Source organism: Phalacrocorax carbo, chromosome 2, assembly GCF_963921805.1.
Source record: "Phalacrocorax carbo chromosome 2, bPhaCar2.1, whole genome shotgun sequence".
Lineage (NCBI taxonomy): Eukaryota > Metazoa > Chordata > Aves > Suliformes > Phalacrocoracidae > Phalacrocorax > Phalacrocorax carbo.
This window is the reverse complement of record NC_087514.1, coordinates 14825033-14841819: the sequence shown is the minus strand read 5'-3', so window position 1 is coordinate 14841819 and position 16787 is coordinate 14825033. Positions and strand designations below refer to the sequence as shown.

The following is a 16787-nucleotide window of genomic DNA, read 5'->3' as shown; positions in this document are numbered from 1 at the left end:
CAGGAGAATTTCAGACACTGATAATGTAGACTATATGATCGATACCTATTGCAAATTATGCTTTCTCTAGGTGGAAGTTGGTCGTGTTTCAACCCATACTCTAGAAAGTCTGACGTCCCTTACAGAGTATACTGTTGCTATTTTCTCCCTGTATAACGAAGGACAATCCGAACCACTTACTGGCAGCTTTACCACAAGTAAGTATAGCTGAACTTTTGATAGCTTTCCAATGAGAATTTTTATACTGTCTTACTTCACTGGAAGGTAAGACCAGTAGCAGCAAGTGTCTCTGGTTGTAAATTCAGATATATGGAATGCTTTCTGTTATTTTCATTGGAGTTTTTGGCTTCTTTGCTCCCTTATTATGGGGCCAATTGAGCCCTTACTCATGGGAGTAATCTCTTGACATCATGAAAGCATTTGTGTGGATAAAGTTCATTTCTTAAGTCTTCCCACAATCAGCCATTTTAAAGAATCTTTTATTGCAATTTAGGTAGTAAAGTGTTTGTCTCCCCAGCTTTCTGAAGCATCGTTGAGTGTGATGGCATTTTCCTCTCCAGCTGAATTATGATGAGGTTTGAATCATACATTTAACCAGTGAACTATCTGGGCAATAAAAGGTAGAACCTTATATAAATACAGAGAAACCGGAACACCAAAAGGAGAAAATATAAGACATTTAAGGCTCCTGTAGTCCATTTAGCACAGTTTGTAGTTTCTGTGACTGCAGTTTTGGTTAAACAAATGGCTGATGACACTTAGTAATGCTTTCCAACATAACAGTGGGAAGAGAACGACTTTGAGGGAGGAAAGATAAACATGAGGTGGAAGAGGAAGGAGAACGTACATGTGCAAAATGAGAGGTTCCTACTTGCATGCAAACTGCAAATGGAAATCCACACAGAGTCTCTGGAAAGGGCAGAGATTGGGACTTTGCTTTGAGGTAGAGGAAGAGAAAAGAGCATGGTGCACAGAACTCTGAGCAAAGGAGAGGGAGTGAGGGTTGCATGGAGCTCCTTCAGTGGAGAGAGGACAAGGAGGCTTGTCCAGTTAGAGTACATAAACAGCATGAATTGTTCTAATTCCCCTCCTCCAACTAGAAAAACACTTCCCTAAGTACAAATAAGTGTGCAAAGAATCTGTAGTGCCTTTGTTATCTACCTCCCATGTCATACTCTTTGTAACAAACAGCAAGTAAAATGGTGTGTGCTTGACATGGCCATCTATGCAAGTCTCGGAGAATAATTTACTCTCGCTTTTGTTTTGCAGAAAGAGTTCCAGCTCCCCAGCATTTGGAAATTGATGAAGCATCGACAGATAGTTTTAGGGTCAGCTGGAAGCCCACCTCCTCAGATATTGCTTTTTACAGATTGGCATGGATTCCTTTGGAGGGGGGGGAATCTGAAGAGGTGAGTTCCCTTGACTTTCTGGGGGTGTGAAATGGAAGAGAGAATTCCATTCTCAGGACACCTGTGCTGCAGCTTCTGCCAATTACCTATGGCCAATTGACTTACAGAAAAATCTGCCCCACTGCAAAGCTCTCTAAACCAAAATCAAACAAAAATTCCAGTTTCTCTTTGAAGAGGAAGTGAGGAAAGAAAAGGACTTTTGTGAATAATCAGTCTAGTTTGTAATGTGCCAACTGCCATAGAACTAGCATTGCCGTTTGTTTGCTACTTCAGTTTTTAGAGGTTCATGTTCTTCACTGCTGTGAAGATGATGATGGTAGCTGAGCCAGAGCTGTGTTACCTCACATAAGTGTTCACATTTGTCTAATGTGCTGGCCACAGTAAAATTGCCTGGGAAGCCTTAGTTATGTAATGTTACAAAGGGAAAAGTTTACACTTAGTTAATTTATTAGATTGTTCCTTTATTCCGCTTTACGGTTCTTCCTTTTTTCCCCTCATGCTGTATTTTTTGCTCTAGGCCCTTGTGCATGTTCTCCCTAGTACCATTTTCATCAGTCAGAATTGTTAAATGATTTTTCATCCCTTTAGCTTTTCCTGTTTTATTCTCTTTTTTTCAAGTAGAAAAAGACACTTTCTCTCCTTTTCCCAAATTTTCAACTTCTGTAGTCTGTCTCATTTCCTCTTTCACTTTCTTTCTTTACTCATTCTTACGGCCTCTTTTGTAGTCCTCAGTCTTTAATGACTCTCTCAGATATCTTATTCTCTTGGCGTCAGCACTGTGAAAAGAGGCCACATCCACAAACTGTTTTTCTGGGTACAGAGCTCAGTGGGGAAGATGACATTTACCACCTGGCACTAGGTTTCTTGCATAATTTTGCCTTCCATTAGGGCAGAGGCAATTGTTCCTTCCGAGGTTATGTGGCGTTTTTTCTGTAAATTTAGCTTAGCCTGATTCTTTCTTCCCTTTCACCTAGCAAGAGGTAGTCACACAAGAAAGAAAGAAATCACAGGAGTGAGCAGGGAAAAGGAGGAGTTGGCCAATGAGTGAATGAACACAGGTCATCCCCTAGCATTTTCTCCTAGAGTAGATGAACTGATTTGTTTCAGTTCCAGCGTGTAGCTGTCAGTGAATCCTTTAAGCCATATGCATTTTTAAGTTATATTTATGATATTCTTTTAGTATAAGAATAAATGATCAAGAAATATTTGAACTGATAAGGTTCCACTTATTCATTGTATTCACTAAGAACTGCTGGAGGCCCTAATATTTTAGTACATTGAAATATTAAAAATGCCCACAAGCTGCTTTCTGTTTCTCCTTGCATGACCTCTCTAATGGGGTCATGCCTAGGATAGCACAATACCTCCAGGCTGTTGCCTCTTTAAGCTTCTTTCCCAGCTAAGTGATCAGTCATGCAGAGAAATGACATGCACTCCCTCTGTCTTTCTCCCAAGACCCAACTTGCCAATTAGTTGAGTGGGGTCAGGGGGTGGTGGTGAGAATTACACACCTTTTGGCTTACTTCACCCACACTCTGATGGGTGAGGAGCATTTAGTGTGGTGTTAGCACTGAAGAGCCAAAATAAATTTAAGGGTGACTTTTTATTTCAAGGTAGCAGTGGAGAATGCATGCTGTTACACTCATGCACTTGTTACTATTCTTGCTTCTGTTATTTGTCCTCTCTGTTTGAAAGTTCAGCACTTTGTTCCTCTTTTTTTGTGGTCTTCTCTGTGGGCTAAATTAGGAGGGAGTGGAGGGTGATGGAAGTTAGGCATCAGAAAGTATGCAAAAGTTATGTTTAAGATAGTAACTATGTATAGATGTTTTACAATGATCTGGTACACGACTAGAGGCTCTGGGGAACTGGAAAGGTATTACTTATACCTACTTAGTATACAGCTAGATTCACTCAAGCTTGTTTCTGAAATTTTCCCAAGACAATCTGTACCAGAAAGCATGCAGCATGGGATACCTAATTCATTATTTGATAGTTATAGAAGGCATAGTCCCAACTAATTTCTTTCTGCTTTTGTTTTCTGTATCTGAGTTCAGAAGGTCTGTGATTGTTTTATGGGTGGTTCTTCCCCAGGACCAACACAGGAAATCTTTTGTGTCAATTAAAAGAGTAAAGGGTGATTCACTGTTTCTGCTAACTGCTGCAGTAGATTTTATGCATCATATAACTATTGTTCAATTTCCATTATGAGTTTACTTTGATTCTGTATGTACTGTGGCCACCTTTAAAAACTTGCCAGTGTTATCATAGAGACAGCTTGTTTTGTGGTAGCATCTGTGTCTGTAACTGTTGCAATTTAACCCCACGGGCAGCTAAGCCCCCACAGAGCCACTTGCTCACTCGCTCACCACGGGGATGGGGGAGACAACTGGAAGGGCAAAAGTAAGAAAACTCATGGGTTGAGATAAGAACAGTTCTAATAATAATAATAATAGAATCATTAAGGTTGGAAAAGACCTCTAAGATCACCAAGTCCAACCATCAACCCAACACCACCATGCCTCCTAAACCATGCCCTGAAGTGCCAGTATACACGTCTTTTAAATACCCCCAGGGATGGTGACTCTAGCACCTCTCTGGGCAGCCTGTTCCAGTGCCTGACCACTCTTTCAGTGAAGAATTTTTTCCTAATATCCAATCTAAACCTCCCCTGATGCAGCTTGAGGCCATTTCCTCTCATCCTATTGCTAGTGACCTGGGAGAAGAGACCAACACCCACCTCACTACAACCTCCTTTCAGGTAGTTGTAGAGAGCGATAAGGTCTCCCCTCAGCCTCCTCTTCTCCAGACTAAACAACCCCAGTTCCCTCAGCTGCTCCTCATAAGACCTGCTCTCCAGACCCTTCACCAGCTTCATTGCCCTTCTCTGGAAATGCTCCAGCACCTCAATGTCCTTCCTGTAGTGAGGGGCACAACACTGAACACAGTATTCAAGGTGGGGCCTCACCAGTGCCGAGTACAGGGGCACGATCACCTCCCCGCTCCTGCTGGCCACACTATTGCTGATACCAGCCAGGATGCTGTTGGCCTTCTTGGCCCCCTGAGCACACGCTGGCTCACGTTCAGCCGGCTGTCAGCCAACACCCCCAAGTCCTTCTCCGCCAGGCAGCTCTCCAGCCACTCCTCCCCAAGCCTGTAGCGTTGCATGGGGTTGTTGTGGCCCAAGTGCAGAACCCAGCACTTGGCCTTGTTGAACTTCATACAGTTGGCCTCAGCCCATCGATCCAGCCTGTCCAGACCCCTCTGTAGGGCCTTCCCGCCCTTGAGCAGATCAACACTCCCGCCCAACTTTGTGTCATTTGCAGACTTAATGAGGGTGCACTCAATCTGCTCATCCAGATCATTGAGAAACACATTAAACAAGACTGGCCCCAAAACTGAGTCCTGGGGAACACCACTTGTGACTGGCCACCAGCTGGATTTAGCTCCATTCACCGGTGCCTTTCAACCTGTGATTCTGTGATAATAGTTGTATTGTGTAGATATATACACTACACCACAATAATATTGTGTATATATACACACACCACACAAATAATAATAATAATATTAATATTAATAATAATAGTAGTAGTAGTAGTTGTTGTAGCAGTAGTGAAAAAGAAAAAGAAAAGGAGGGGGGGTAGAGAGAGAGAGGACATGCAGGAAAAAACAAGTGATGGAACTGCTCACCGCCCACCAAGTGATGCCCAGCTGGTCCCTGAGCAGCAATTGCTGGCCCGGGCCAATTCCCCACAGTTCATATACTGTGCATGACGTCATATGGTATGGAATATCCCTTTAGCCAGTTTGGATCAGCTGTCCTGGTGGTGCCCCCTCTCAGTTTTGTGTGCAACTGGCAGAGCATGGGAAGGTGAGAAGTCCTTGTCTTGTTGTTAGGTAGTGTTTACACTAAGTAAATCATCAGTGCGTTATCAACATTCTTCTCATCCTACATCCAAAACAGCACTATACCGGCTAGTAGGAAGAAAATTAACTCTATCCTAGCCAAAATCAGGACAGGAACCTTAAAACTATTCCCCAAACCAGTCAGCCCATTTCACCAGAGCTACTGCTCAGGCTCTTCGCATTCTGCTTTGCAGTCCCTTTAGCTCCAATGCCTGCCCATCTGTTGATCCCTTCCAATAAAATAAATGAAACACACAAAAATCTGAAGTGAAACCTACTTATAGTTAACATTGTACATGTGAATCTTCTGCTGCTGTCATAGGTGGAAATAAGGGAAATTACTATTTAAAACATCACACCATACAGCAAACCTCATCAGCACATCTGCCCTAATCCCCAGGTCTGCAGCAAATGTTCTTTCTAGTTGCATTCAGATGTGTGGAACCATAACTTGGACTATTATTCTGGTATAGAAACAGCATTTTGTAAGGCTGTAGAGATGCTGAATACATTTGTCATAACAGTGCTTGAATGGTAGAAATATGAATGAAAGTTAGTCTGCCCTCTTATGTTGCTTTCATTGATGAATGCTTTGAATTTTAGTGATTTTTATGGTCAGCTTTAGCAATTAATTAGTTGTGGGTGAAAGTGTAAGAACTACACATCAGAATAATCAAGCTAGCCATAAAATAATAAATAAGTATCCTTAAGAGGTCTTTTTCCAGATGTACTCTGTGATACTTTTTATTTCAACATAGCTAATAAATTGGACAAATCTGAGTGTAGATTTAATTTATTTTAAAGGAGAATCCATTTTCCTTCTTTCATTTCAGTCAATTAATATAAATTAATAAAATGCAGAACTGATTTTCTTTAATCTTGCTGTTTTACTTAGGTGGTCATAAACGGAGAGGCAGACAGTCATGTTATTGAGGGTTTGTTGCCCAACACAGAATATGAAGTGTCTTTGCTGGCAGTTTTTGATGACGAAAGTGAAAGTGAAATTGTTGCTGTTCTTGGAGCTACATGTAAGACAAACTCTTGATTGTAATCTTTAGAGATGTTTAAGTGATTTAAATGTAATGCATATATCTTATATTTAAAATATAGTCCATCTTTGGGTAGCTATAATATTGAAGAACGTGGTGATATAGCACCAGGTCTTTTGCTGACTGTATTTTTTGCCTTTCTTATTTAATATTATGTGGTAGATGGCATTGAATCAAAATGATGGTTTGGCTCCCTATGTGAGCTGTGGTATTAATAACCTTTGGATCCAGGCAGATATTCTTCCATCCTACATTTCAATATTTAGTCTTCGAGCAGGGTTCCTTTTGAGAAGATGTATTAGGTTTTGGGGTGTTTAAATGTTTTGAAATATTTGAAATGTTTTGACATTAACATCGAAGTAACAAAGATAGAACTTGAAAATCATGGACAGTGTATTTTATAGTTTATAATCGAAACAGTGGTCAGCATTTCAGGTAGGTTGCTCTATCCATTTTCTTCTTGTGGATAGTGACTTGGTTAAGTGAACAACTATATTCTTCATGTCTAGATTTAAAAATTTAATTTATTCTTAGTAATTTAGTTGCAGACTTAATCTTGAACCTTCTGTTAAGAGAAGCAGCCCCTACCCATCCAGATGATGCTGATATTTTCCAGTGTTGCTGAGTGTACTTTCTGTTTTTTACATTAACAAAGCGAAGCACCCTTAAAAAGCTTTCAATGCAATTAATCTGACAACCTTAATAAATGGTGAAAGTGGAAGTCATTTTGCATAGTTCAGCCAGAAATGTGGAAAACTATATACATTCTTATTTAATTGTACAGTTTATAATTATGTCTTATCTGTAGATCTAAGTGCTAATCTGCAAATATATGTGCCTAGAGTAAAGTAAATGAATAGTTCCCTTGTAGTCTCTGAAATGCCTGGAGTGTGTGGGATACTTGTAGGCGTGAGCACACAGTTTCATTGTTGTAGTTAGAAATACAAGAGAAATACTGTGGCTTCCATGTCTTGTTGAATTGTTAGTGAGACGAGTATTGTTTTTCAGTTGCAAGGACTACCGCAATACCTACCACGGTGACTACTAGCAGTACTGCAACTTCTAAGCCCACCATAGCAGGTAAACTGAACAAATGTCAACAGTTTAAATGCTGAAGGCAAAGGGCTAAGGCTTTCCCAAGCACACCTGGCTCTAGGGGCAGAGAGCTGTGATATTACTGAGGAGCTGATAACCCCAGCTCCCAACGGCCCTTGTGGTCACGCTGCCACGGCAGATCTCATGGCGGTGTAGGCCGAGGCAAGGGACATCACCAGTGAAAGGTGCACACTATCGTGCTCCTGCACCACCCTTCTGCCTGTGGCCAGCTTCCTGCACGTGCTGTGTGTGGATGAGGAGCCAACCTATAACACAGCGTAGGGACTCTGAATGATACCAGCGATGTTACATAGGAATACAGAGACTAATTTGGAAAATTCAGCTTTCTTTTCTCTTTCCCTTTATAAATATGACCTTAGAAACTATAATTTTGTTTAGTTTTGAGTGTTCTGTTTATTTTCTCTGCAATTAGAAAACTGAATTTTAAGGAACAATGGTTCTGGATTATTTGTCTTCTGTAGCATTCTAGCTGCAGTGGTTTTGATTATTCTAAAGCTCCATTAGCCGAGTAATATAAACAAAGCAGATGGGGTAATATACATTAATGACAGTATAGGATAACTATTCTTTATTAAATGGTTAAATTTTTTTATGTTATTAAGTCCAAGTAGGACTGAACTCTATGGGTTTGGCCCACCATACATCTGCAGACCCACCGTGACTTTGGTAGAGCTTGCAGCTACTTGGTGATAATTAGCACAAAATAGAGTTAGGAAAATAATAAATATTTTTTGCTTTAGTTTTTCGAACAGGAATCAGAAACCTTGTTATAGATGATGAAACAACCTCAAGTCTGAGAGTGACATGGGACATTTCAGATTACAGTGCTCAGCAGTTCAGAGTGACCTATCTCACTGCAAAAGGTGACCGTGCTGAGGAAGCGGTAAGAATGGTCTGTATGGGTTTTGTGAATGGCTTCATAAGCTTGAAAAGTTTGTTCAGTAATTGCTACGGCATAGTCCTTATATGACACTCCTGTTGCAATTAGTAAAAGATTCATGTTTGGTTTTACTGTGAGACTGAACTTCAAAGTTTTACTCGTATAGCACCTGCTGTACTGCAGGCAACAGCAGTGAAATATAAGATCAAGACCCAGTCACACAGATGTTTAAAGAAGTCATAGTCAAAAGACTAGCTGCTCATCCTTTTTCCTGTAATCTTAAAATTTATCTAAGACTTTTGGGCCTTTGGTTTTTTTTTGTTTTAGGAATTTTTTTACTCCTAGGCCTTTTTCTATCCTGAGATTGTGTTTTGACAACTCTTAAGCATTTGTACAGGACAATCTTAAGTAATTTCTTTTTCCTTCAGCAATTTTGCTCCTTCCCTAAAAGTCTCCTTTTATGCTAAAGCAATGTAATTAAAGTTCAGATGCAGAATTTTCATACTGCTTGTTCACCTGAACATGTCACGATAAGGACAGCACTTTTTAATCTAGGAATATTTGTTATTTTTCTATTACCATGTGATGATCAAAATTAAAATTGTTTTACACAAAAAGAGTTTCTGATGTTCAAGATTTTGGAAAATATTTGAACAAATGAAGAGTGCCACATTTACTTTTCTGTGCATAAAGAAAATAATAGCAAAAAGAAGCCCTAGTTGTATTATCTTGAGATAATTTTGGAATTCTGGGAGGTGAAGTGCTTTTTTTAAAAAAAAAAATAAAAATTGGGGATATCTTAGTATTGCAGTGCTTGGTGTCACAAAAACTAAGTTATAAAATTTTGAGATAGCTCAAAATTTTGAGAGATTAATTTTTATAGTGTGAGGTTATTTTGTTGGTAAACAGCTCAGAATGCAAAAATATTCCCCATATTCGCCTTCTGTCATGTGACTCACATCTGTTCATACAACAGTTATCTTGAAAATATGGGATATTCTTTTCGACATCTAGCGGCTGACATTTTTATCCCTATATCAGACTATATAAATAAAAAATATTAAAGGGAGTTAGTTGAATATCTTTTTTCTAGAAAAGTATGATTCAGTCATCTTTCATTTTGGTTTCATTCATCTTTTATGAGGTCTTGGTCAAAAATTACTTTTTAGCTGTCTCTTTCAACTATAATCTGAAAATGAACTTTCAGTGTAATGGTTTCCTTTTTGGACTGGAAAACATGCTTTATGAATTTACCTCGTCTATACGATAGTATAGTATATAATACAGCGGCAAACTTGCACAGCATAATGGCACAAAATGTACTGTTCTTCTGACAGTAACCCAAAGTTTCTGAAATTCAGATCCCAGATTTACTGTTTCAGCTCTGGGAAGCTTAATCAAATTCAGTTGGATGATATAAATGTAGTTCTGTTTTAGTATTCAATGACTATTATTTTAAAAGGAAATTAAAACTGTAGGAAAGGTATTCAAATTCTGGCTATCAAAAGGATACTAGAGTTACCTCAAAAGCTCATTAATTATGAAATTGTGAGATTAGATAGGTATCTTGGCTCTAATTCCACGAATTATTTAATTCTAAGTACTCTCTCAAGTCTTATCATCTTTGGTCATAATTTAGCAAACAGATTAACCACGTGTTTTATCTTAAAAATTAATCACATGCATAAATACTTTCCTGAATAAGGAATGACATAAGATTATACTTAAAATTAAGCACATTTTAGATGGAAGGAATGTATTTTATCATGTGGCCTCAAGCACCTGAGAAGTGCAACACAGATGTCAATAAAATGACACAGATGTTCAATTTTTAGGGGTTCAATTTTTAGAGTTTATATGTTTGAATACATTTCTTAAGCAGAACCCAACAGCTTTGTGGAATTTGGGCTTAAATATACTGTAGTGTGACAATTCTGTGGTGGATGCTTAAGTTTTTTTGGCTCTGATTTCAGCGATAGAAATTTCAGTTACTCTTCCTTTTCTATAAAAATATTAATAAGCTTTTTAATCCTTGATGCAATTGGCTGAAAATCAGGGCCTAGAAAATTTAATAGAATACTTTTCACTACAGAAAGGTCAAGCCCTAAATTATCTCTATGTTCCTGGGTGTGCTGTACAAACTGGAAGGATCACATTTTTTTTCTTCCTTAAAGCCAACAATGCCTCTCACTGCTGAAAACTAAATTGTTCTGTAGAAGATCTCTGATGTGCATATGGGAAAAGAGTTCTCAATGCTTGCATCCCCTCTCCTAAAAAAAAAAAAAAAATCAGTTGTCCTTTTTTCAGAAACTTGGTTTGTGTGTTTTGACTATATGTATAGAGGAGTTTAGCATAGGAAGCTTTCATGGATGTGTATTTAGACGGTGTTGTCCAGTTTTGATCAACAAATGAAGTACTTGTTTGACAAGTCTCAACACCAACGTACTAGATTAATTTCCTTCTGTGTATCACTTGCCAAAATTAGAAGTAGTTTGAATGTATCCTGGAGTGTTAAAAGTGGTGAGAGCTTTCTTGTCTGAGTATATGCTTCAGAAAATTTTGTTCTGCCATCATCGCATACATCCGTTGTCTTCGAAACAACAGAACACTTTTAGGCTCAGTTTCTGTGTTCTCCCCTTGAGCTTAAAGGGCTTGTATGTCTCTCAACTTCTTGCCAAATAAGTGCAGTTGCTGGCTCAGGTGATAGATTCACACAATAGACATGGGCCAGCGAGGGTCCAAAGTATGAGGTTGGACCTTGGGACTGTTGCTTCCAACAGCATTACTTCAGAGCACAGGTTTGGTGCAGGAGGCATAGGACTGGCTTCTCTTTTTTACCATGTCCACTCCATGTGCTAGGTAGCTCCCATTCAGACTTTGGAGGGTCCATGAGTTGGAGGTTTTACTGACAAGTTAAAAGTTTGCAAGGCTTTATTTGGGCATCCCTACCACCACTACCGTGATACTAGATTTGAGGTTCTGCTAAAATAAAGTAATCTATTGAAGAGTTTCAGAAATAGCTGCTTATGGGGAAACCTCGTACTGTATTAAAAGCAGTGCCTAATTCAGCGGTTTGGAGCATTTGCTCTCGCATACCCAAAACTGCCTGGAGGGAATTCTACAGCTTCTCTACTTCTGCCAGGCTGCCTGGTTGGACTTCTGCTGTAGATCTTCCACGTTTCATGGCTGTTTGGGACCCTCTGCTATTTGTGGGATGTGCTCCTACTTCCTCTCCTAAACAGCTACCTTCATTTCCTTGTCCCTAGACTAGATGCAGATGGGACAAACATGTTTTATTCCTTCTTGGTTAGTTCATGCTTCCCCATCTGCTGAATTCACTTTCCTTCCTCCCAGGGAAGGAGGATTTTCTGTCCCCAAAGAACATAACAATCAACCTTTATTAATGGCCATAGCTTTGGACAATCACATTCAGGTCAAGAATAAATACAGTAATAGGATTTGTCTGTAGAGTAAAATTGTTTAAGTACTAACTGTCCATATAGTAACAGTGGTTTATGGACCTGTAGTGGCTCATAGGTTTAATATAAAACTGCATTATCCCTTAGGCACCTTCTTTTTATTTTACTCAGGTATAACTAGGAGGTCTGTTAAGAGTGGATAATTTAATTATTTTATTTTACCGTAATGCATTAGAAGTATTTACAAATGCAAGATGTAGAGCAATACTAGTGGAACGTGGTGTCAGAGAACATGTAAGCTATAAAAAGGTTTTGGCCCTAGTCATTAAACTTGATTGTTTCTCATTTTCTGACCATCCAGGTAATGGTGCCTGGGAGACAAAACTCTCTTCTGCTTCAGCCTCTGCTGTCTGATACAGAATACAAAGTTACCATCACTCCCATCTATTCTGATGGGGAAGGAGTCAGTGTCTCGGCTCCTGGCAAGACTCGTAAGTACAAACTTTCTGCTTGTCTTGGGCCAGGATATGCATAAAGAAGGCTTACCCTTTTGGCCTTCTTTCCTTGGCTGTAGTTATATATTTTAGCATAAATGTGGGCTTATTTTGCATGATTTACATGACTCAAGATTTTATATTAATCTCAGTTCATTGATATATAAACAATGGGTTGCTTCTAATTGACAAATTCTATTTTATATTCAAATACTGTGAGGTTGCAGAAACTTGTTGAGTAACAAAGCTGGTAAGTCCTTGATAGATAGCCCACCAAGGACAAGCCAACAAGTGCAGAAAATATAGTAAACAGTGCCTGCTGGGATACTATCAAACCAACCATTGTACTGTTAGATTTTCTTGTGTGAGATCATTACTTCCTAAAGGTCGTTAGAAATGCTGCTGAACTTTTTATAAAAGTGATTGCATTATCTCTAGAGTTCTGACCAAGTACCAAAAGATTACTCAGCTATAGTTTAAGTTCCCTCTCTACTGTATATTGGTAAAAAATCATCTCATTGTGCACTGCTAGTCATGATAGTATAATTTTATTGAATTATTCTCCTAATTTACGTAATGTCTGCCTAAATTGAAGTGCTATTTGTGTAGACATTTGAATCACCAGTAAATCATTCCTTTGATTCCATTTGAAAGCATTAAGTATTCACAAGAGCATAATATAGAGATTAAAAACTCTAGTGCACTTGGATTGAAAGAAACTATATAATTAAAAGATAATTATCTCTGAATTGTCTTATGCTTTTAAAAAAATGTACGGACAAAGTTGGGAATTAATTTGAAAATTCATTGTTTGTTGAACAAGGTTCGTAATTAATCCTTGGTATAATTTGGTATAACTTTCTTAAATATGTCAACATTAATCCACTGACGTAATGCAAGGATGAGTTTGAAAGCTTTCATCCTGGCAATTTTACCTGTAATCTCAGGGTACTGGGTATCGTGCTATTTTAATGTGCATCTCTTGAGTTTTATGCATGTGCTGTATGAGATAAACTTGTAAAAGCTCAGTTTGGTTTCCTTTTAGTACCCCTGTCTGCTCCTAGAAATTTACGTGTCTCAGATGAATGGTACAACAGATTACGTATCAGTTGGGATGCCCCACCGTCACCAACAATGGGTTACAGGATTGTCTACAAACCTATCAACAGTGAGTTTTTAAACTGATTTTATTTTTAATTTGTTTTTGACTGCACAGTGAATTGACATCATCTTTTGCTGAATTTTGTACTGAAATCTAACAGTTGCAGTTACAGCCTTGAAAGTGCTATTAACTTAGGTGTCTCAGGTTTTGAATATGAAAGCTTCATAGTCAGAGAATGATGCAGGTTGGAAGGGGTTTCTGGAGATCATCTGGTCCAACTCCCTGACCAAAACAGGGCCAGCTTGGAACAGGTTTCACTGGACCTTGTCCAGTTGAGTTACTGGTATCTCCAAGCATGGAGATTTCAAAACCTCTCTAAGCATCTATTCCAGCTTTTGATTACCCTCACTGTGAAACTGTCTTTCCTAATACCTAATCATAATTTCCTGTGTTGCAAATTTTGCGTATTTTCTCTTACCATCTTCCTATTTGCCACAGAAGAGATTCTGTCTCTGTCTTCTCTACCCCCTCCCATTATGTAGGTGTAGGCAGTGTAAGATTCCTCCTTAGACCTCTCATCTTAAGGCTGATCAAACCCAACTCTTTCAGTCTGTCCTTTTATGTCATCTTACCATGACTCACTCCATTTCAGAGAATACCTTTGTTCTCTCTGCTCCTCTCTTCTGTGTCCTCCTGTTCTTCAACTTCCTTCCACTCACAGTATAAAGCTTTAGTCTCATTGTAGAGTCCCACTCTGCACCTCCCAGGTACTTGACATTTTATTCCTTGCCCATTTTGTCTGTGCTGCATCCTTTGCCAACCTGCACATTGCAGCTATACAAGGTACACAAGCTCCTTCAAGTTTCTTTAAAAACCCTGGTCCTCTATACAGAGTGAAACACAAATATGTGACCGTTAAGGGACTAAAATACTGTCCAAAGACAGTACTGTTGCCTGGTTTCTGAAGTGTATCCAGAACAATGAAGAGAAGTGGCAAAGGAGCTGTCTGCAGTTTTGATTTGGGAAAGTTTAGTTCTTTTCTATTTTCATTATCATTTTTGCACCAGTGTTAAATGATGCTGTTGTATAAGAACCCCTTAGGGACTGTACTGCTGGCATCTGCTGTCCCCCCCATTGGTCCTGGCACACCATCAAACTGAGGAGGTCTTTGGCTGCCTATTTAGGGCAGTAGTAAGTCACTGAAGCAGAACAAAAGGGTCTTAACAGATGCCAGTGTCTAGCTCTGCCCTAATGAATCCCACTGCTGAATTTCCCAAGTGTGTTGTGGCTTCTATCCATGCAAGGACTGAGCAGAGTATCTTTGTTTTTACTGTATGATTAAAAAAAAAAAAAAAGGCAAAAAAAAAAAAACTTTAGGAGCATATGTAATTTTGGATGTGTCCTAAGATTTGGTTTCACTACCTGCTAACTCAATGGATGAACAAATTATTTTCTGATTTTTTTTTTTCTTTTTTTCCAGTTCCTGGTCCTGCGTTGGAGACCTTTGTAGGGGATGATATTAATACCATTCTCGTTCTAAATCTCTTCAGTGGAACAGAGTACAGTGTTAAAGTATTTGCTTCGTACTCAACAGGCTTCAGTGATGCCCTAACAGGCGTAGCCAAAACCTGTAAGAATGATTTCATGCTGTTCAGATCTCTACAGGCCTTTTTCTTTTTTTTTTTTTTTTTTGCAATAATTATGGCTTTGTGTAGTTCCCTGAATAAATTTTCATGTGGAAGATTTTCAGTTGTGTGCAAGTTGTTTCCCTGAAATAAAAGTCTCTTTTCTTTATCAGACTATATCAGGCTTTAAAATAATCTGCTGGACATTAGGAAGACAGGGGTTGTAAAGCAGATGTTGTTATTTATAAGCCAAACATTTGCTTAATAGTGGATCTAAATCTCCTTAATGGAAAGTCTATTTAGTCTTTAATTTTTTTTAGTTCCATATATATAATATGATTTAGTCTTTATATCTAAAGCTCAATTTTAAATTAGATTTTGACAGAAATATTGCTGTTATAACAATATTTTTACATTTACTTGTATCAACTGATTTTTTAGCAGTGTTCATTATTTAGTCTTAACTAAATTGACTTGAGTTCTAAACTTCTGGTCTAAAGATTCACTTTTTTTTTCCCTTCCTGTTTTGGATTTTCTTGACATAATTTTTTAAGCAGCTTTTGAAATTTTTTGTTAAAAATGAATTGGCACAAGTATTTTGCTATAATTCTTTTATAATTTTTTTTATTGTATGTCTTATTAGAGGGATAAATATAAGTTTTTTTTTAAATTTGATTTTCAGTGTACCTGGGTGTGACAAATTTGGATTCCTTTCAAGTCCGCATGACTAGTCTCTGTGCTCAGTGGCAGCTTCACAGACATGCTACTGCATACAGGGTGGTTATAGAATCACTTGTGGGTAAGTTACTATATCATCTGATATGCAGATACAGCCTAACCCAGAGAACTGAATTGCATAAGTTAAGAAATTGTATGCAGTGAGACCTGTAGACTGGCTCCTGAAGTGCTGGAAATGATGGACAGAAGAGAGTTGTGTACACATTGAAAATTTCTGGGGTAGAAGTAGCATTCCTGACCTTTTACATCAAACAGATATTGATAACTTGTCCTTTTTATGGGAGGGAGTTTTGTCTGTCAGTAGAAGATTGGTGATTACCTGAGTTTTTCACCGGTGTGAGGGACGGAAGATGGATAAAGGATGAACTGAATACATCTAAGATTGTAAACAAACCTTGAGATAACTCTCAAGGATTAGGATGGACATGAGAAGAGGGTGGAAAGGTAGGGGAGGCTCTGATTGAATCCAGACCATGCTCACAGAGCCAGAACAATGTCCAGTTTTGTCTGTTCTCATTCCATTGATTGTTAATTATAGGCTGTAGTAATTTTACTCATCTGGATAAACATGAGATATTTTTATGTAGCAACACATAGTGTCTTGGTGCTTTTAGCACTGACTGTGTAGAGGTGAATTACAGCCTCTTCCATCTTACTAATTTTCAGGTGAGCCAGAAGAGGTTATGGAGAAGTCACTATTTGTGCAGACTAACTCTCTTATGCCCAGTAGATCTCAGTGATCTTTTGAATGGTGACAAATAAAAAGCTTGGATAACTTGAGAGAAGTGCAGTTAGTAACAGTTAATGGGATCTGTCAAAGGTATAATGAAAAATAATACTAATTTGGTTGCAAAAAAATAATGACCTTTCTGTGGAATGGCAAATGGATGGTGGTACAGTTTATTTGGAGGCCTGGAATACAGACAAGCTGTTCAGAAAGCGGAGATCTTGGCTGGCACAAGACTGCACAGATTTCCTTCTCATCTGGGAGCTAGCCAACATTCTGCTTTCATCATATAGAATTGCCAGATTTGTTTTAACTGAGCCAA

At 38.6% G+C, this 16787-nt stretch overlaps 1 protein-coding gene across 5 annotated transcripts in view; it reads left to right on the top strand.

The window, feature by feature from the left end:
* Positions 1–16787, top strand: part of COL14A1 (collagen type XIV alpha 1 chain) — a 125529-nt gene that overhangs the window by 53485 nt on the left and 55257 nt on the right. For 3 of the 5 annotated variants that reach the window (XM_064442169.1, XM_064442171.1, XM_064442173.1), the window contains 9 exons: positions 71–197; positions 1270–1409; positions 6211–6343; positions 7373–7444; positions 8221–8372; positions 12141–12270; positions 13319–13441; positions 14856–15005; positions 15683–15799. In XM_064442169.1, coding sequence (XP_064298239.1) covers positions 71–197; positions 1270–1409; positions 6211–6343; positions 7373–7444; positions 8221–8372; positions 12141–12270; positions 13319–13441; positions 14856–15005; positions 15683–15799 — 1144 coding nt within the window. The remainder of the gene's footprint in view (positions 1–70; positions 198–1269; positions 1410–6210; positions 6344–7372; positions 7445–8220; positions 8373–12140; positions 12271–13318; positions 13442–14855; positions 15006–15682; positions 15800–16787) is intronic. The other 2 variants (XM_064442172.1, XM_064442170.1) reach the window with 1 other exon arrangement.